Raw genomic sequence first — 22,839 nt, forward strand, 5'->3', positions numbered from 1 at the left:
TCCGTGACACCCCAAGTCGCAACGTCAGACTGTAAATGGCTCCTTCCCACCTTTAAAACACTAGCCATCAGTCATGCCTTGTGGTGGTACCGTGGTTACATTTACATTTTGTACCTGAGCATAAATAAAAAATGTGCAGACAGTAGTTGGTCTTTCCTGTAGCACTGTTACCATAAATTAAGGTTTCTACATGACCCATCTTTTGTTTGCACAGTAGGAAGGAAGTGGGGCATGTTGCTACCTTGAATAGCAACATGTACCACCACAGTATAAATTGATACTGGATGAGAATGAATAAAATATATTCTGGCAGTCATCTCTCCCCCCCCCCCCCGTCCCCTCCCCATAATATTAAGTTATTTTCAGTGTGAAACATTTTAAAGCAAGGTGCTGCACACAAGGAAATTTTCATTCTGCATACCAGTATGAAGTCTGTTCATGAAGGGCTTTTCTCGTGCACACCACACACCTCCATGTTTGTCTCTTCTTTGTTCTGGGTGGCAGAAGGTCTGTAAAATGCTTGGCTGTAAGGTGTGTTGCTTTCAGTGTTGTAGGTGTGCATGGTACTGATGTGGCAAAGATATGGCCAGTTGTTCGCCAAGACTAATGGTGAAGTTCATTCTGCTTTGTTTGCCACTGCGCTTCTTGTACAGAGCATGCAATGTCCAACTGGTGGAAAACTTGCGATAATATTTTTTCAGCCTGCTCCTGGCCACCTGGTAGCCATGCAGCTGAGAACCACACCTATCCACACCTCCAATGTTGTTCTTGTAATCGGTGAACAAGTCCCTCCTTCGAGTGTACATTTAAAAATGTATCATCAGGGAAGACGCTGACCACAACAACACCTCTTTTGTGTATCATTTCATTACCATGTATTTGTCTCTATACCTTGTCCCCTTTTCTCAGCATTTTCTTTTTGATGAAATCAAGGAACCTGTCCCTGTCTTGCCACATTGTGCCGACAACGTCGGTATTGTTGCTGGTTAGTTTGTCACCAAATCTGGATTGGTGCACCAGTTGTCAAGATAAATGCAGTAACCTTTCTTGAGTAGATCACATGCAAGCTCCTGAACAATTTGAGAGTTATTTTTTCCACTGGATAGTGGCTACATAATTAGTGTCCTTTCCATTGTAAACAGTTAAGTCCCATACATACCTGAAGCTGCTTTCAAAGTGTTCATAAAATTTGATGCTAAATCTGCTGTGCTTTGATGGAATAAATTGTCTCCGCCCAAGTCATCCTTTCCAGAGCAACAACAATTTCTCAACGGTGATGTTCCTTCCTCGTATGTGTACTGACCTATATTTACGCTGCAGATGATCCATAGTTGGGTGAATTTTGAATAGTTTGGGTGAGTTTAGAATAATTTTCTGCTTACAGTACCTAGTGGATCAAGCGAGTTAGTGTCACAAAAGCGGAGAAATTTCAGTAAAAGATGAAACAACCTTTCACTCATCAATATCCTGAAGAAAGTTGTGTCAACTGAACCTCTCTTTGAAAAGTACTATAACACTACCGTCTGCTACTGCTGTACCATAACCTTAAAGCTGTTTGGTTAAAGCAATTATGGAATAAAGCAACAGATCAATGTTACCCTCTGAGAGGAATTTTGTTAAGTTGACCATGTTGTACCTAACGGAGGTGGCTTATCGGAAGTGAAAGTCAGAATTACGTGAATATTTGAACAGTAACAACCAAAATTTTGCCTATCTGCACTGTTTAACTGATAAAGAAAACGGTCGCCAGCCTAACTAGGCAAGAGAATGATTAACATTCTCGTTCAAGAAAATAGTTATTAGTAACTTTAATAGATAAACACAACCTATACTTTGTCACACGCGAGTGCAGTGAACTCTGACACATACATATGTTTACGGTAAGGTTGAAACTAACAGTTAGAGCAGCACAAACTATTTGCAAAATTATAACAGATACTGAAACACACTATTACTTTCAGGGCTTACACAAACTGAAAGGTTTTTATAATGTTATTATTACTATTCACTGCAGGATCATTAATTGGATATAGTTTACGTCTCTCTCAGTTAAATACTTTATTATTTAAAATGAAAGTTAATTGGAATCCACTGAAAGGTTGCTTCTCACTATCATTCGAAGAAAGAAATTTTGATTTTCATAATTTATGGTCTTTCCGTTACTTGTTACTCAGCATGAACACAATAGACAAACTGTGGATCCAGTTATACTATTAATATGCACTTCCAATACACAGGAGAGACAAACACTTAGCAATCATGAACATATAATTTCCTACTATTGCAGTTTTCCACTTTTACTACAGTGAAACACAATGTTGACAAAATTGCAAGAAACTGACTCACCTTTTTGAATTTACTACAGATATCAAGGTGATCATTTGCTAAGCAAAACTTTATAAACCTCAATCTTAAGAACTTTTAATTTTGAAGTTGGCAACAGCACTTTAATAAGCAGTTTTAATAGGAATATTTTCAGCAAACAACATTTACTTTAACTCACTCTCTTGCCACCTTAATTTTAACTTTCTTTTTACTATGTTGAAGAGGCATTAATGAGCAAAATATTGGGCTTTAATGTTCTTTTAGTAAGGACACTCGGATATCACTGTAGCTCAAACGGAGAGGAACCTGAGAGGTGTTATGATGAGGAAAAAAATCAGGGTAGGTACATAAATTCAGATAAAATTTACCTTATATTTGAGCACACTAACACATCGATTAAGCTGATCCTTCACTGTACATCATTATAGTATTACATTACAGTGATTGCGCAACGTGGTGGCAACTGCATGTTGATAGGTGGATTCGCAGACAGAATTGCTGGACTCTGTCATTTCTTGGTGGCGACGACAGATACAAATTCCAGAATAGTTCCAGCTATTTATCCATCCATCCGAGGCATTGGAAAGCGGCAGGAAAAGCCTCTCTCGGAACCAGCACGATATGCAACATTTACATGACAGAGCACAGTTTGGTAGCTCGTCCCCGACTGCTGGCTCGTCCCCGACTGACTATTAGTTCCACCTTTTCTACATAGGCCAACCACAATTTGCGCGCGCTACACAGTTCCGTTCCCGAGGGGAACGACTACACCGTTTACATACAAACTAACTAAGAACCCTAAGTGAGGATCAGCAATTTACATAACAGCAACCAAATGCATTAAATAAAACAAAACATTTACACATATTGACATCTCTACAAAAAATTATTCACACAAAATTACAATTATATACAGTAAGTTTTGTTCCCGCCAAATGGAACAAAGAGTTTAAATGAAAGATACACTACTTTGCATTGAACCAAACCATGACATCAAAGTTTGTACAAAGAAAGCAGTATACAATTCTGTGTTATCTATTCAATCAAACACATTTACAGAAGCTCAATGATGTAACATTAAATGAAATAAAAGCAAAATAAATCCGTGGAGTATTAGAGCTATGGTGTTACAGTACACCATGTGTTCTAATTTGTGAATAATTCCTTCAAGGATGAGCATTCCAGTATGTGTTTTTACCTCATCCCTTGTAGTATCCTGCCAACTGCGTACCCTGAAGCATGCTGTTATATTGTGATGAGGAGCTATGAAATGTTGCGCACATAAGTTCACTTGTTCATCTGTGCACAAAGCATCATGCATAAAACACACAAAACCACTCATCACATCATATTGTTTTATCAGTACGCAAGTCGCTGAAGTGGCGTCAAATCGAAAGACTTGCACCCGACGAACGGTCTACCCGACAGGAGGCCCTAGCCACACGACATTTTTATTTATATTGTTTTAGATGCTAGCTGTATAACTACTACCACTAAGAAATATGGATCACGAACAGAACTAGCACGCACAAATGCACTAGGTACCATCTGTTGCAGTAGTGTTTTGTCGTCAGATGTTTCTGAATCGAAGTCGCCTTCACTAGCCTCAACATCCATATCTTGAACACTTTCAAAACTGCCATTGAAATTACCATCACTATCTAAAAGCAGCTGCTCTATCTCTGAATCTGATAAATGACTTCTTTTTGCCATTTCAAAAGACCACTCACTAATGTGGTGGTAAAGGCAGACGAAAAAGGTGTGCTTTTTGCAGCTGCTTCACAAGATGCATACCGTCCACGCACACTTGAGTGGAAAATGTTATATCTAGCCCAGAATATGCTGTGTTTGCTGATGAGAGCTGACATATATTGGACAAAACTCAACTAGTGCCACAGTTTCAATGGCAGATCGATAACTCGTAATTTTCACAAGCTACTAGCCACAGAAGGCAGTGGACAGATATATCCATCCAACCATCTGTGAATTAACAGAGTGGTGACAGGTATTTCCATTATACCCATTTAAAGGATTAAGAGACAGTTGTGTCGAAACATTATCAAAAAGGACCTGCAACTGTATCCTTTAGTGGCCCTTACATGCTCAATATTTTATGCACGATACTGAGTATTGCATAATAATATTGACCATCAGAGAGCAATATTGACCATTTGCATAATATATTGAAGTGCTCGGCAGATCTTTAAAAATATTAGTGCCCACTTAATGTCTTGTACAGTGTATTGTACCATTTAAGGATGATATTGTGCAGTACTGGCCAGTTCCTGTTGAGACTTCATGATTTGCAGAGATGCAAATAATGCATACAGTGACACCATATGAATGTGAATACACCAGGAAAGAAAGTGAAAGGAATAATCTCTTTAAGTGCATTCTAGGAAGTAGATTTGTTACATATTTAATACTTTTTAGTAATTAGCTGTAAAAACATCTGACAAAAGTATAAATGTAGGCAAATAACACTGCAACAGCTTGTTTTTTTGGAAGCTTGAAGTATTTATTGGAAAAACACATAACCGCACTACCTACTGGTCTTAAACAATAATATATCTTATTCCTTTGAGGTTTACAGATCAGTTCCATCAGCGTGGAAAGTGAAAGCCGATGAGTGTATGAATATTATCTTTTCTATGTACATACGGTGTAACGGAGTTCATCAATATTTTGAAAGATTCCTCATTAATCTTTAAAAAATTCTGATAGTCATATGGCTCTGTTGCAAGCTCTCTTAATATGTTTGTATGCCCGTTTGTAGAATGCTTTCCAAGCCACTTATTTCCTCATCACCTCTTCCTCTTGCTTTTCTTTTTGTATCATTTAGCGATTGCTTTCATAATACATACAAATTCTCAAGGGTTGGACGAAACACAGTGCATACAGTGCAAGAAATGCACATTTGAACATAAATGCAAATGCTAAACCAAGCCTGCAGGTTGCGCTGTTGTATTTGATCACAGGTGGCATCTGCGCAATGTCCTCAACATGTTGCAAGTGTCAGTCATAGTCAGAATTGTGTTTTGCATAGTTGTGAATCTGTTGTGTTGAAGCTTTAATGTGGATTCGAACATGGGCAGATAGATGGTACTCATATGGTGGGGCTTCTGTAACCAAGATAGCCAAAGTGTTTAGTGCTTCAAGAGGCACCATATTGAATATTTATACCACATACAGGGAACTGGGAAAACGTCATCAGTTAAGTCACTAAGTTAACAAAAGTATATGTGGAGTGATTGTGATGGACAGTCATGAAGAGGATTGTAATGAAAAATAAAGAGGATGACAGCTGCAGAAGTCACTGCAGAACTGAATGTCTCACTTGCAAACTCTGTCAGCACGAAAGCAATGCAATGGGAGCTCTAGAAGCAGGGCAAACTGGAATTAGAAAACCACAAACAGTGATGTAACTGCTTGTAACAGGAAAATACGGTGCTGAAACCACAGAACCTGGACTGTGTAGCAATGAAAGAAATTCATTTGGCCGGATGGGTCTTGTTTAACAGTGTTCCCAACTTCTGGCTGAGTTTGTCCCAGGAATGAAATGTGGCAGGGGTTTGGTGATGATTTGAGCAGCCATATTGTGGTACTTTATGGGTTCCATGTTTATTCTGCAAAATCACATTACTGCCAAGGATTGTGTGACCACTTGTGCGATCAGCTATATCCCATGGTACAACTTTTGTTCTCCAATGGTGATGCTGTGTTGCAAGCTGACAGGGTCCCTGTTTACACAGCTCATGTCTTCCAGGACTTGTTTTTGTGAGTAAAAAGGTGAATTATCTCTCCCCTGGCCACTGCAGTCAGCAGATGTCAATATTATGAGCCTTTGTGGTCTACTTTGGAGAGAAGGGTGCATGATCACTTCAAACCTCCATCATCGTTACCTGATATTGCCAATATTTTGCAGGAAGAATAGTATAATATTCCCTTGAAAGTCGTAGGACCTGTATTTATCCATTCTGAGACAACTGCATAACAGGATTCCTACACTGAATTAGACATGGTAATTTGTTGTGTTTACATATTTTTGTACATCACTGAGCATCAACATTTTCACTATGAAACTAGAGTTCTAAATGACACAGTGTGGGCATAAATATTGTGCCATTCTTGGCCTCACACTTTTACTCAATATGTTGACGTAGTATCATTGCACAATAAATATTGAGCCTGGTAGGGCCTCGTTAGAGGTTTACTGTTGCGCATGAGTTAAAGTGATCAAACAAAATTTCTTATGTCAAGTTCACTGGTGGTTCCTGAGTGAAATGTAAACATGACTTCTGTATCTACAGTTTTCAATTTCTTCACATACCCTGTCAGGGTATTTGAACTCACAGAATATGCAATATTATGCATCAGAAAATGCCCATCAATACAGTGAAGCACTGTTGCAGAAGGGTGTTTGGTGCACATTGTTTGGTGTCTACATCACAACACAGTTCTTTCACCAAACTGTTAATACTAAACAGTATGTCCAGAAACTGTGCAATTCATATGTATAATGTTTTCAGAAACATTGAGCTTTGACAGCCTGTACGCAAGCAGTCTTATTGTAAGTGTTTACTGCACCATTTTACTTTTGCCCACCCTGTGTGTGGTAAGTGGTATGTTAGAAGGCAGTAATGTAAAGATTTTGTATTTCAAATGGTGTGTACACTTCCACATGTAGTTATGGGTGTAATTAGCTTCAGTCCAGACAAAGACAATTTAATTTGAATACAGTTCAATTATATTTTGCATTAGTGACAGGCAAGTTCTAAATATAATGGGAAAATGTTAATTCATTTTGTGGTTTGATCGAAACAACTCCACCACTTGCCATTTGACTGCTGGAGGAGATCTATATGTACAGTCATTCAAATAAGACCACCATCTGCTTCCCCCTACATGTTCCGTAAGCTACCATATGGTGTATGGCATAGGTTACCATGTACCACTATTACTCATTTCATTTTCCATTCCACTTACAAATGGAGCAAGGGAAGAAGACTGTCTGTATGCTTCCATACATGCCGTAATTCCTCTTTTTTCATCTTTGTGGTCTGCATGTGAAATGTATGTTGGCAACAGTCGAATTGTTCTTTGATCAATTGGAAGTGCTTATTCTCAAAATATTCTCACTTGTATTTCATGAAAAGAATGTTATCTTCCTTCCAGGGTTTCCCATCAGAGATGAGCTATTCTTTCCTAAAACTCTCCCAGTAAACTGAAGTTGATGTGACCGTGTCAAGCAGCACATCACTAATACAGTATTCAAATATTACAGGATTGTTTTTCCTACTTGTCTGCATTAACTTACATTTTTCTACTTTTAGAGTAAGTGGCCATTCATGACATCAAATAGAAATTGTGTCTGAGTCATCTTGTATCACTCACTGACCATACTTTTCAATACACTACAACATTATCATCAGACAGTTGCAGATTGCTTCCCACTCAGCCCATCAGATCATTTACGTATGCAGAGAACAAGAACAATACTATCACACTTCTGTGTGGCATTCCTGACGAATACCCTCGTCTCTGTCGAACACTCACAGTCAAGGGTAATGTACTGGATCCTATTACTTAAAAAGTCTTCGAGCCACTAACATATTAGGAAGCCTGTTCCATATGGTTGGACAAATCATTAACAATGAAGATGGCATGTAACATACATCAAATTGGCATGAAATGTAGTAGCCACTTGTATATGCAATTGATGGGCATTTTACTGCAACGGCACAAAGTTTGTAGGAGTAACGCCATCTACCTTTTATATTTAATGAAAGATCACACAGAAGGTTTCTCATTCAGAAATTGCATTTGAATGTTAGTATAGTAAGTAAAGTTTTGGCAGAATGTAAATAATTTGGCATTAATGGAAACCTCTCGTCAAACACTAGAAGCATCGAGTTGTCGTCAGGCATACAGGAAAAGAATGAAAACTGCTAGCTTTTGATCATGCCCCACATGTACAGCTGACACAGTTTAACTCCATTTGAATGAATTATAGCTAAAGGGATAAGAAAAGAGTGTTTTCCCTTAAAAATAAAAATTTGATTGGATGGGATGAAATATCTCCTAGAGCAGTTAAAACTGTTTCTAATATATCAGCATCTCCATCTGAAATAATAAACCAGTCATTTGAAGAAGCATGTTTCCCAGATGCTCAAAAGTACATAGAAGTAAAGCAATTATTAAAGAAAAGCTCAAAGACACTGTAGGAAACTACCAACCAGCAAGTCTTCTCCCAATATTTTCAAAATAATCCGAAAATGTTGTTGTAATCCAGCTCGAGAATTTCATGGCAAAACCTAGTATCATCACTTTAAATCAGTTCGGCTTCTAGAAAGGGAAGAGTACAATATGTGACATCAACAAATTTGTTGAGGAAATTTGCTTATCTCTGGACAAGTCTCAAAAAGTCACAGGTATTTTCTGTGACCTTATGAAGGCTTTTGACTGTGTAAACACTCTCTACTGTTACAGAAATTAGAAAGAGACGGAGTAAATGGCAGTGCTTTGAAATGATTCAAATCATATTTAACAGACAGAAAGCAAAGGATAGTTGTAACATCAGGTACAGGAAATTGTTTCGCAGAATGGAGAATTATTTCACAGGGTGCCCAACAAGATTCCATTTTCAGCCCAGCTCTGTTTTATTCTAGGTAAATGATACAACATTGTACTCATTTTTATTTTCAGATGATGCACCTGGACTCTTTGAAAGTGAGACCTCAGAACAAATTCCCCAAAGAGTCATTGACACTCTAAATAGTTCACGATATTGGTTTGATGTAAATGGATTAAAACTAAACATGAAAGGGATGTTTTTAGAAAAATGTTCATCCTGGTCTTCATGTATAAGCTACTTGGCAAACAAGCTAAACAGTCTACCACTCACAATGACCGAATTGTGCTACGCTCATGACATTGACACTAAGAAAGTTGTTTGCCAGAGTTATTTTGAAGCCGTTGTAAGATACTGAATAATCATTTGGAGGAATGCAAGTAGTGTAATTAAATATTATTATTTCAACAAACTATCATTAGAAATATGTGTAACATTTAGCCTATAGAGTCATGCTGACCTTTATTCAGGATCTAAAAATTTTAACTATTTCATGTATTTACATTTTGAATTTGTTTGTCTTTATCTGTACCAATCCAGTATTATTTATAGAAAACTTTTTTCAATATATGTATGATACAAGAAACAAAGATAATTTCATGTTGTCATCTCATAGACTAAAACTCTTCTCCCAGACTCCTCAACATGGCTATGAAAATTAATAATAAATTAAAAATGAAAAACTTTCACAGTATGGAAATAAATTTAACGAAGATAAAATTACATGCCATCTTACTGCAAAAATGTTATTATTCACTCATGGAATTTTTAAATGATGATGAAGATGTCTTTATAGAGTAATAAAATAAATTATAATGATTTTATAAATTAGGATTGTTTTTGTCCTTTGTTTGACACATTTATGTATTTCTGGTTCATTATGTATACTGACAAGTCTCCTGTAGTGTGAGTCAATGTGTGTCATGTTGTTGTTGTGGTGGTGGTCTTCAGTCCAAGGTGGTCTTCAGTCCAAAGACTGGTTTGATGCAGCTCTCCATGCTACTCTATCCTGTGCAAGCTTCTTCATCTCCCAGTATCTACTGCAACCTATATCCTTCTGATTCTGCTTAGTGTATTCATCTCTTGGTCTCCCTCTATGATTTTTACCCTCCACACTGCTCTCCAGTACTAAGTTGGTGATCCCTTGATGCCTCAGAACATGTCCTACCAACTGATTCCTTCTACTAGTCAAGTTGTGCCACGAATTTCTCTTCTCCCCAATTCTATTCAATACCTCCTCATTAGTTATATGATTTATCCATCTAATGTTCAGCATTCTTCTGTAGCACCACATTCCGAAAGCTTCTATTCTCTTCTTGTCCAAACTATTTATCATTCATGCTTGACTTCCATACATGGCTACAGTCCATACAAATACTTTCAGAAAAGACTTCCTGACACTTAAATCTATACTCGATGTTAACAAATTTCTCTTCTTCAGAAACACTTTCCTTGCCATAGCCAGTCTACATTTTATATCATCTCTACTTCGGCCATCATCAGTAATTTTGCTCCCCAAATAGCAAAACTCCTTTACTACTTGTAAGTGTCTCATTTCCTAATCTAATTCCCTCAGCATCACCCGACTTAATTTGACTACATTCCATTATCCTCGTTTTGCTTTTGTCGATGTTCATCTTATATCCTCCTTTCAAATACTGTCCATTCCATTCAGCTGCTCTTCCAGGTCCTTTGCTGTCTCTAACAAAATTACAATATCATCGGCAAACCTCAAAGTTTTTATTTCTTCTCCATGGATTTTAATACCTGTTCTGAATTTTTCTTTGTTTTATTTACTGCTTGCTCAATATACAGATTGAATAACATAGGGGATAGGCTACAACCCTGTCTCACTCCCTTCCCAACCACTGCTTCCCTTGCATGTCCCTCGAGTCTTATAACTGCCATCTGGTTTCTGTATAAATTGTAAATAGCCTTTCGCTCCCTGTACTTTACCTCTGCCATCTTCAGAATTTGGAAGAGAGTATTCCAGTCAACATTGTCAAAAGCTTTCTCTAAGTCTACAAATGCTAGAAACGTAGGTTTGCCTTTCCTTAATCTATTTTCTAAGATAAGTCGTAGGGTCAATATTGCCTCACGTGCTCCAATATTTCTACGGAATCCAAATTGATCTTCCCTGAGGTCAGCTTCTACCAGTTTTTCCATTCGTCTGTAAAGAAATCGTGTTAGTATTTTGCAGCCATGACTTATTAAACTGATAGTTTGGTAATTTTCACATCTGTCAACACCTGCTTTCTTTGGGATTGGAATTATTATATTCTTCTTGAAGTCTGAGGGTATTTCGCCTGTCTCATACATCTTGCTCACCAGGTGGTAGAGTTTTATCAGGGTGGCTCTCCCAAGGCTGTCAGTAGTTCTAATGGAATGTTGTCTACTCCAGGGGCCTTGTTTAGACTTTGGTCTTTCAGTGCTCTGTCAAACTCTTCACGCATTATCATATCTCCCATTTCATCTTCATCTACATCCTCTTCCATTTCCATAATATTGTCCTCAAGTACGTCGCCCTTGTATAGACTCTCTATATACTCCTTCCACCTTTCTGCTTTCCCTTCTTTGCTTAGAACTGGGTTTCCATCTGAGCTCTTGATATTCATACAAGTGGTTCTCTTCTGTCCAAAGGTCTCTTTAATTTTCCTGAAGGCAGTATCTATCTTACCCCTAGTGAGATAGCCCTCTACATCCTTACATTTGTCCTCTAGCCATCCCTGCTTAGCCATTTTGCACTTCCTGTTGATCTCATTTTTGAGACGTTTGTATTTCTTTTTGTCTGCTTCATTTACTGCATTTTTATATTTTCTCCTTTCATCAATTAAATTCAATATTTCTTCTGTTACTCAAGGATTCCTACTAGCCCTCATCTTTTTACGCACTTGATCCTCTGCTGCCTTCACTATTTCATCCCTCAAAGCTACCCATTCTTCTTCTTCTACTGTATTTCTTTCCCCCATTCCTGTCAATTGTTCCCTTATGCTCTCCCTGAAACTCTGTACAACCTCTGGTTCTTTCAGTTTATCCAGGTTCCATCTCCTTAAATTCCCGCCTTTTTGCAGTTTCTTCAGTTTCAATCTGCAGTTCATAACCAATAGATTGTGGTCAGAATCCACATCTGCCCCTGGAAATGTCTTACAATTTAAAACCTGGTTCCTAAATCTCTGTCTTACCATTATGTAATCTATCTGATACCTTTTAGTATCTCCAGGATTCTTCCAGGTATACAACCTTCTTTCATGATTCTTGAAACAAGTGTTAGCTATGATTAAGTTATGCTCTGTGCAAAATTCTACCAGGCGGCTTCCTGTTTCATTTCTTACTCCCAATCCGTATTCACCTACTACGTTTCCTTCTCTTCCTTCCCCTGACTATTTAATTTTCGTCTCCCTTCACTATCTGAATAATTTCTGTTATCTCATCATACATTTCATCAGTCTCTTCATCATCTGCAGAGCTGATTGACTTATAAACTTGTACTACTGTGGCAGGTGTGGGCTTTGTGTCTCTCTTGACCACAATAATGCGTTCACTGTGCTGATTGTAGTAGCTTATGCACACTCCTATTTTTTTTATCCATTAGTAAACCTACTCCAGCATTACCTCTATTTGATTTTGTATTTACAACCCTGTATTCACCTGACCAGAAGTCTCGTTCAGCCTGCCACTGAACTTCACTAATTCCCACTATATCTAACTTTAACCGATCCATTCCCCTTTTTAAATTTTCTAACCGACCTGCCCGATTAATGGATCTGACTTCCACGCTCCGATCCGTAGAACGTCAGTTTTCTTTCTCCTGATAACGACGTCCACCTGAGTAGTCCCCTCTCGGAGATCCGAATGGGGCTCTTTTACCTCCAGAATATTTTATTCAAGAGGATGCCATCATCGTTTAACCATACAGTGAAGCTGCATGCCCTCGGGAAAAATTACGGCTGTAGTTTTCCCTTGCTTTCAGCCGTTCACAGTACCAGCACAGCAAGACCGTTTTGGTTAGTGTTACAAGGCCAGATCAGTCAATCATCCAGACTGTTGCCCTGCTACTACTGAAAAGGCTGCTGCCCCTCTTCAGGAACCACACGTTTGTCTGGCATCTCAACAGGCAACCCTCTGTTGTGGTTGCACCTACGGCGTAGCTATCTTTATTGCTGAGGCACGCAAGCCTCCTCACCAGCAACAAGGTCCATGGTTCTGGGGGGATGGGTGTCATAAGACAATAAAATTCTGATTCTGCGCAGGTTTGTGTGTGTGTGTGTGTGTGTGTGTGTGTGTGTGTGTGTGTTTTCATACTTTTTTGTGCCTTTCAGTGACTCCACACATTTGAATGTTATTTGTTTGTGAGGATTATTGTTAAGGAGAAACCTCTACTAACGTGTTGGAATTTGACAGCAGCAGGATTGGGAACTATTAACACTGCATTTCATCATTTTGTGATGTTGCTACTTGTGTTGATGGGTTCAAGAGGGTCGTGCTCAGTGCCATGTAGGATTTCAATGGTCCCAAGGGACTAGCACCTTAGAGGAGATACTTCTAGTTCAGTGAGCCAAGCAGGATCACACAGCCATGTCAGATACATTGAGTCAGGAAGTGAGAGAGTTTACAGCAAAATAAGTATGCACACACATAGTGTGATGATGTCTGGAGTACCATGATGCTTATTGTTACGTGGAAGCAGAGAGAGATGTACCAGCAAACAACTCCAGATACAGGAATGGCACCACTCCATCTCTCCAGACAAATCCTGGTTTTACGTACAGCATCGCAGTGGATGCATATGTGGAGGCTACATGGAGAACAAATGTTGTCACATTTCGTTCCTCGTAAGGATCAGCTGCCTGATAGAAGAGGTTGCCAATGGGTATGCCACATGATCATCTGTAGTATGCAGAGCCAGTAACTTGGACAACAGCCATTACTTTCCTGATGTCTAGCTGATGCTATCTTCAGTGTCCCTGTGACGTTATCTTTCAGTAAGATAGCATAAGACTGCATGTTTCCTGTGCTGTCCAGAACTATCTTGATACCTAGAGTGTTAATTGGATAAAGAGAAAAATCTTCTCACTAAGTGGTGGCAGGAGAACACACACATGAAGTTACTGAAATTTGCAAGCTTTCAGAACCAGTGGCTCCTTCTTCTGGTAGGGGGCTTGAAGGGGAAGGAAGAGCGGTGGAGAAAAAGAGACTGGTGAATTTTAGGAAATGGAGAGATTTCAGAAAAGTCACCCAGTAACCAGGATCAGAGGAGATATACCGAATGGTAAGTTGAAGGGGAAGAAGGAGGGATAAAGGAAAAGGACTGGTGAGATTTTGGAAATGGGGAAAGTTCAGAAGTCGTCCAGAAACCTCGGTTAGGGGAGACGTATCAGACGGTAAATCTGCACTGACACAGGGTTCTGGGTGGCTTTTCCAAACTCTCCCCATTTCCTAAACCTCACCAGTCCTTTTCCTCCTCCTCTTCCACCTTCTCCTCTCTTCCTTCCCCTTCAACCCATTTGCTAGAAGAAGGGGCCACTGGCTGCAAAAGTTTGCAAATTTCAATACCTTTATATATGTTTTCTCGTGTTGCCGCTTGGTGAGCAGATTATTTTCTTTGATATATTGATACATAGAGTGTTAGTTGCTCTGGGCACTAAATTCTGTAGATATCTCACCCATTGAAATCATCTGGGCTCTGATTGCTACCAGTCTCCAGATGCTGTGATTGAGGAACTCTGGGATACAAGTGAAGCAACATTTAACGACATCCAAGCTTAGTTCATCTTGATGTGCAGCTATGTTACAAGGATGGTTGCTGCAAAAGGTGGCAGCTCTGCTTACCACGTTTCACATGTATCCCCAAATCAGCCACAAAGTTAATCCTATATTTTCCTGCTGTTCTGTGTTCTGATTATAAGCAAAATTTCATTATTTGCTGTCTTTCCTGGTGTTGCAATTTTAGTGGCTAGCAATGTACATGTGCCTGTTTCCTTATGGAAATCAGTTACTGGCAAGTGAGATAATTAAATATTGTGTTTCACTGTTTACAGGTCAGAATTTGTTTCAGTTTTGAGTTTTTCTTATTATTATACAAATAGTATTCTTTTCAGAATTCCTTAAAAAAAAAAATTCATGGACATATGTCTTGGGATTGTTTTTATGTGCAGCTTTTATATATTCAGTTCTTTAAATAATTTGGTTGGAACATGTTAATAATTTTCTGCTATTGGTTATGGTAGGTCCGAGGCTACCCCTTTGATCAAAACAGGCGTGGAATTGGACCCCGCCCACCACCCTACCCTGGATGTGAGCCGCAGGTACTGTAAATCAAAATTCAATCTAATGTACATTTTTTATCAAAGGTATTTATTTTTCACTAAGACAAAGAAATTTGTTGCCAAAAATTTTGTCTTAACTGTGTATGCTTGTGCTCAAATATTAGGTTAGCTTAAATGGTGTTGGAAATTGCATCTCCTTCTTATACATAGTGTTAATTCTATGTTACAGAATACCAACCCATCAAAAATATTTCTCCTGTTAAATACTATATTTAATCGACTATAAGACGAGGTTTTTGCAAATTCATGGTTCAGAAATTGTCTATTGTAGGCTTTAAATTTTCAGCCTACAGTGGATAATTTTTTCTTTCATGAAATGTGCCAAGATCTACCTACAAACAAGAGTATCGAAATACACGGTCATCTTACATTTTGATATTATAAACTATTGCTGCTTGAAGCTTTGACAGCTGAGGTCACACACAGGCTTAATTTTAATAATTTGTAAGGGTTGCAATAGGATCAGTGATAGCAGCTTGGCTTAGCTCTAGGATGAATGTGGGGAAGAGAGTGGTGGGTGGCAGCAAATTTCAGCATGCCGCCAACAATGGGAATGTATACTGCATACCTTTGCTTTTTATGAATATCTACAATGTTTGAACTGCAGTTTTTTTTAAAATCCATTTGTAATTAGGTTGGAATTGACATTAAAATTGGACAAATGGTACACATTTCTACACGAGACAAATTAATACCAACAAAATTGAAGTTCATATAGAACATGTTAAAGGCAATGTGATAAAATGGAACATGAGCATCAGCAATAATACTAAAGCTGCTACTGCTCTACAGCACTACTGGTTTTCATGGTTGGCTACAGTATTAATCCTTAGTAGTATGATCTCTGTGAATTCAGCTGCAGGGACCAAGAGAACAATGTATTTTTGTTATTCATGTTGTACTTACGTTATCAATGCTGTAATAACTGTCAATTCTAGCAATCGATAATGAGTGTAAATTACAGCCTAAGCTCTATTGAGAAATATTTGGCTACAAGTATGTAGTTCACAGTTGGTTCAAGGAGGCAACATGACACTATTTTTAAGTTAATTATGGATGATTTGTGAAGTAGAGGCCACAAACCATTTGTGCGGTAGGAACAAAATTTGGTGTCACAGAAGTGCATGTTCATAGGTGGCATTATTTAAACAATAAATTAAGGAACATTATTTCTACGTGTGAAACTGTCAGTGGAATGAAACAGGGAAGGATTCACAAACTGGGGTGGCATGTTGTTCGGTACATGCGAGAGAAACACATTGAAGGCTTCTCAATTATTCGAGAAATTATCCAAATGAAGGCACTCGCAATAAAAGTAATTTTCAAATTGCATGCATCAAGAATTCAAAGTATGTACTGGCTGGTGAGTAAGGATAATGAAGGGGGGGGGGGCAGCTTTCAACACTACAATGCAGGATAATGCTAGCTCAGTGACTTCCTGTGACATTTAACGAAAAGTGTCATTCCAGTAACTTCCCCACACGTGATCTTTTAAAGTTTAAAAAATCAGACTCCCTTGTTTGTCATATCTCCTCAACTGTATGCCATACAGTAATATAATTATGTGGATACTGTCTGCAAAATATGTTTTGAATAGTATTACTAGTAAAGAAGTAATAAATTAGGACACCATGTCAGATGCTGAAGATTTACTGCATTAACAGTGAAAATCTAGCAAGTGATAAACTTTTTTACCTTTCATTATTTTGTGGGAAGTGTCAGCAAGAAAAAGTTTTGAAAAAGTTTCAAACTGTATTATATTAAGCTTGTTGGAAGTTGCTGAATGCTCTCATTCTCAAATAATGGGTGAATAGAGCTTGGGTAATTGGTGTGCTGTGCATTACACTGCCTCTAGACATATAAACAGGTTCTAACATTAATATTTATCATGGTGAAATTTTTAAATTCAATCAGTAATTACATGGAATACTGAAAATCAAATGTTTGTTGCCTCTAGAATCTATTGGATAGGTAACTTCCAAGTGGGACTGAGTGACAGTAGATGTTTAGTACTGAAGATAATAAATCTAAGAAAACAGGGGCAACATAGATCGAACAGTGGTGGGTCCTCATATATTATGTCATCATCATTGATGAAGAAGGTGTGGGTATGCTGTGTGTTTTGCCTGATAGTATATTGCTTTCCCATTGTAATCTAACAGCTGTGCAAATGAGTCATATTCAAGTTGCCTACTCTGTATGTCTCTCCTACTATCTTCTTGTATAAGCACAAACCAACCTACAATATTTACAGAGATGTAAATATGTGTAGTTTGAGCCCCAGTCAGCCCATGTTCTTTGTCATTTCTCACTTATCTCCCCTCTGGCAATGTTGGTTAGATTGAAATGTGCTGAATTGTAGTGTGGTTCAGAATTCATGTTAAATTACAGGTCCTTCTTTAACTGGCTGTATAAATCAGATGAGAGAGCAGAGGAAGGGAGGGAATCCCATCTCCAGTACTATCATGCCTAATAAACTACAATACAATTTGTGATTGAAAGATATTTATAAAAAAACCTGTTCGTGTAATGTATTCTGTTAATGATCATTTGAATTAAAAGATGTGAAAGTGATAGTTTAGTGATTTTTTCTTAAATGGATGTTTCAGAACTCCCAGTGAACCATGTTGAGTCGTGCCTTATCCAACTGGATCAGTCCATACCATTGTTTCAAAGGTATTATTATGTTAACACTTCCAAACATGGAGTGGTAATGTTTTATGGACGCTACCAAATGTATGATCTGATCATCATCGTTGTCATCATCATCATCATCACCATCTTTGGCATCATTTCCTTCACTTATAAGCCTACTGGTGTTTCTTCTTCTTAATACTCATATCATAGTTTTTCATCTTTCAAGCCATCCACAGCAGTGGCTGTGCAGTGCTTTTTGAGTCTTTTCGTAATAGGTGGACTAGAGGTTCTGCCCCAGGCAGTAAGGATCCACTGGCACAACAAGGATATTGCAGGTTTCTTTAACTTCGCCCTGTGGAGTGACGGCATGGTCTCTTTGTAGAAGCTCCTCACTGTAAAGCTGTCGCAAGTGATCCTTTAAAGGTCTATTAACAACAATATTTATCTCTTGCTGTGGTGAAGTCATGGTACTAAAAATTACTGCCAGGTGTGTGGTGTTCTTTGCTATCAAGATTCTTAGGTACCTGGGTTAGGTTTCCCCTGAAATAATTCAGCATCAACATTTTCCTTCTGTTGAACAAAGAGTCTTGTATTCTATGTGAAATAGCCTTCGACCAAACTCACCTATCATCAAGGTCAATTGTCATCTAATTCTTTTCTTAGCCTCTAAAGAGAAGTCTTGCAGCCAGTTTGTATTTTGATATTATATACAAATTGATCTGATACATCACTACATGCTAAATAAAATAAGGTACACTGACAGCTAAGCACACATTATTTGATTTTTCCAACCAGATATGTATCACAATTGCACAAAAGAATAAATTATTATTATATGGAATAACGTATTATGTATAGTATTGTGCTTGTTGTGAACAGTAAATACAGTGGTATAAAAATAGTTAGTGTTTGAGGAAGCCAAACAGAAATTTGAAAAGGGAATTAATGTTCAGAGAGAACTGAGAAAGCCTACAACATTTGTATTTCTGTCAGAGACAGCAAAGAATGTGGAAAATCTATTGAATGACATGGAAACTGTCTTTAAAAAAAAAAGAAAAGAAAAAACTTGTAGTCTCTGCTATGTGGTTTAGGGTTGTCGCTGCAGTCGACTGTCAAGCCTTTGCCAACCAATAATACTTGTGTATTTAGTGATATATTGACATTCGTGCACAGTGACAAGTGAATCACAGTTGTTGGGCAGCTTCCGCTCCAGCTGTCAGGGGCACTGCATTTTCTAATAATTTTTTGTGTCTCTGTATGTTGTTTATTACTTGCTGTTAATTTTTATTTGTTTTATATGAGCTGTGTTTCATGTTCTGTTCTTGATTATGTTACTCCGAGTTACTGAGTTACAGTAGTAATTGCTTGCTGACTTCCTCTTGAGTATTTGTACATTTAAAAATGATTTACTTCAGAATTTACATTCTGATTAATACTCTACAGACAATAATAATTGCTGCACTCCTGTTCATCTTGTTCGCTAAATACAGTTGCTGCAATAAAGTAATTTGCTCCAGTAAATCTCCAGTGTCAATGTGCTCATGTTTCGTGAAGGTTGGATAACCCAAGTTGAGCTATACTCCACAAGTGGTGATCCAGTGTAATCTGAGCTGAGGAGGGTGAACAACCACCATAGGATTTAAATATTACACAAGATGACTTATGTGCCAGCAGCGTCCAGACTAGCAGTCCGTTTGTCTCTGTTCTGACCGAACAATCCAGTCCTATAGTTCAAGCAAGAAGATTTGCTATGCAAAAATTATGGCCAACTCAACACTATTTGCCCAGCACTACACTGCAGAAATACAAAATGTGATTAATGCACTATCTCAAGAGAAAAGTCCTAAATTGACATTAATCTGGGGAATCGCATCTTCCCAGGTTAGTGCAGTGACAGTGCCAGGCAGCAACAGCTGTGCGTGTACAGTTTGACTCATGGATGGCATATGTTGAGGTGTTATACACACAGTCCATGCACTGCTGTCACAAGGTGATGTATGGAATGGTAGACGAGGTTATCGTCAAGAGACCAGACACCCAGTGGTACGTCATTGAGCACAGAACAGTATATCGCCATTCCAGAAGAAAAATGGCATAACTGTCAGTATGACTAGTTTACAGGAAAGGCAGAAAAACCAAACGACCTTTTTTAAAAACTCCATAAAATAACAGTAAAATTATCTATGGAATTGAAAATTGGCCTAATTGTGACACTAAGTGTTCTCTACAAAATACAAAAATTATTTATTTCAAGCAGCATCCCATTCACCCCCTCGCAACCCTTTAAGTAAATGTGTCATTGTTCTTCCGACATCGTTATCGAAATTAACAAATACGACTATAGAAGGTGTATGGGGAAAAAAAGAAATGTATATCATAATTTTTTTGTTCACTCTTACAGTTTAATTATTTTATCATCATTTTTATTGTTTGCATTTTATAACTGACATAAAATAATATGTTGTTGTTGTTGTGGTCTTCAGTCCTGAGACTGGTTTGATGCAGCTCTCCATGCTACTCTATCCTGTGCAAGCTTCTTCATCTCCCAGTACCTACTGCAACCTACATCCTTCTGAATCTGCTTAGTGTATTGATCTCTTGGTCTCCCTCTACGATTTTTACCCTCCACACTGCCCTCCAATGCTAAATTTGTGATCCCTTGATGCCTCAAAACATGTCCTAGCAACCGATCCCTTCTTCTAGTCAAGTTGTGCCACAAACTTCTCTTCTCCCCAATCCTATTCAATACCTCCTCATTAGTTATGTGATCTACCCACCTTATCTTCAGCATTCTTCTGTAGCACCACATTTCGAAAGCTTCTATTTATTCTCTTCTTGTCCAAACTGGTTATCGTCCATGTTTCACTTCCATACATGGCTACACTCCATACAAATACTTTCAGAAACGACTTCCTGACACTTAAATGTATACTCGATGTTAACAAATTTCTCTTCTTCAGAAACGATTATCTTGCCATTGCCAGTCTGCATTTTATATCCTCTCTACTTCGACCATCATCAGTTATTTTACTCCCTAAATAGCAAAACTTCTTTACTACTTTAAGTGTCTCATTTCCTAATCTAATCCCCTCAGCATCACCCGATTTAATTAGACTACATTCCATTATCCTCGTTTTGCTTTTGTTGATGTTCATCTTATATCCTCCTTTCAAGATACTGTCCATTCCGTTCAACTGCTCTTCCAAGTCCTTTGCTGTCTCTGACAGAATTACAATGTCATCGGGGAACCTGAAAGTTTTTATTTCTTCTCCATGGATTTTAATACCTACTCTGAATTTTTCTTTTGTTTCCTTTACTGCTTGCTCAATATACAGATTGAATAACATCGGGGAGAGGCTACAACCCTGTCTCACTCCTTTCCCAACCACTGCTTCTCTTTCATGTCCCTCGACTCTTATAACTGCCATCTGGTTTCTGTACAAATTGTAAATAGCCTTTCGCTCCCTGTATTTTACGCCTGCCACCTTCAGAATTTGAAAGAGAGTATTCCAGTTAACGTTGTCAAAAGCTTTCTCTAAGTCTACAAATGCTAGAAACGTAGGTTTGCCTTTCCTTAATCTTTCTTCTAAGATAAGTCGTAAGGTTAGTATTGCCTCCCATGTTCCAACATTTCTACGGAATCCAAACTGATCTTCCTCGAGGTCAGCTTCTACCAGTTTTTCCATTCGTCTGTAAAGAATTTGCGTTAGTATTTTGCAGCTGTGACTTATTAAACTGACAGTTTGGTAATTTTCACGTCTGTCAACACCTGCTTTCTTTGGGATTGGAATCATTATATTCTTCTTGAAGTCTGTGGGTATTTCGCCTGTCTCATACATCTTGCTCACCAGATGGTAGAGTTTTGTCATGACTGACTCTCCCAAGGCCATCAGTAGTTCTAATGGAATGTTGTCTACTCCCGGGGCCTTGTTTCGACTCAGGTCTTTCAGTGCTCTGTCAAACTCTTCACGCAGTATCTTATCTCCCATTTCATCTTCATCTACATCCTCTTCCATTTCCATAATATTGTCCTCAAGTACATCGCCCTTGTATAAACCCTCTATATACTCCTTCTACCTTTCTGCCTTCCCTTCTTTGCTTAGAACTGGGTTGCCATCCGAGCTCTTGATATCATACAAGTGGTTCTCTTCTCTCCAAAGGTCTCTTTAATTTTCCTGAAGGCAGTATCTATCATACCCCTAGTGAGACAAGCCTCTACATCCTTACATTTGTCCTCTAGCCATCCCTGCTTAGCCATTTTGCACTTCCTGTTGATCTCATTTTTGAGACGTTTGTATTCCTTTTTGCCTGCTTCATTTACTGCATTTTTATATTTTCTCCTTTCATCAATTAAATTCAATATTTCTTCTGTTACCCAAGGATTTCTATTAGCCCTCGTCTTTTTACCTACTTGATCCTCTGCTGCCTTCACTACTTCATCCCTCAGAGCTACCCATTCTTCTTCTACTGTATTTCTTTCCCCCATTCCTGTCAATTGTTCCCTTATGCTCTCCCTGAAACTCTGTACAACCTCTGGTTCTTTCAGTTTATCCAGGTTCCATCTCCTTAAATTCCCGCCTTTTTGCAGTTTCTTCAGTTTCAATCTGCAGTTCATAACCAATAGATTGTGGTCAGAATCCACATCTGCCCCTGGAAATGTCTTACAATTTAAAACCTGGTTCCTAAATCTCTGTCTTACCATTATGTAATCTATCTGATACCTTTTAGTATCTCCAGGATTCTTCCAGGTATACAACCTTCTTTCATGATTCTTGAAACAAGTGTTAGCTATGATTAAGTTATGCTCTGTGCAAAATTCTACAGGGCGGCTTCCTCTTTCATTTCTTCCCCCCAATCCATATTCCATAATATACTAAGTGGAATAAATGACACAAAAGCAACAAATTACATTTATGTGGA

The 22,839-nt window shown here is 38.3% G+C and overlaps 1 protein-coding gene across 2 annotated transcripts in view; it reads left to right on the top strand.

Moving 5' to 3' along the window:
• The window catches only part of LOC124599346 (double-stranded RNA-binding protein Staufen homolog 2-like), a 256,128-nt gene that overhangs the window by 80,507 nt on the left and 152,782 nt on the right, over positions 1–22,839 (top strand). For both annotated transcript variants that reach the window (XM_047136071.1, XM_047136070.1), the window contains exon 7: positions 15,184–15,261. In XM_047136071.1, coding sequence (XP_046992027.1) covers positions 15,184–15,261 — 78 coding nt within the window. The remainder of the gene's footprint in view (positions 1–15,183; positions 15,262–22,839) is intronic.

This window comes from Schistocerca americana, chromosome 1 (genome assembly GCF_021461395.2).
Source record: "Schistocerca americana isolate TAMUIC-IGC-003095 chromosome 1, iqSchAmer2.1, whole genome shotgun sequence".
NCBI classification, from domain to species: domain Eukaryota; kingdom Metazoa; phylum Arthropoda; class Insecta; order Orthoptera; family Acrididae; genus Schistocerca; species Schistocerca americana.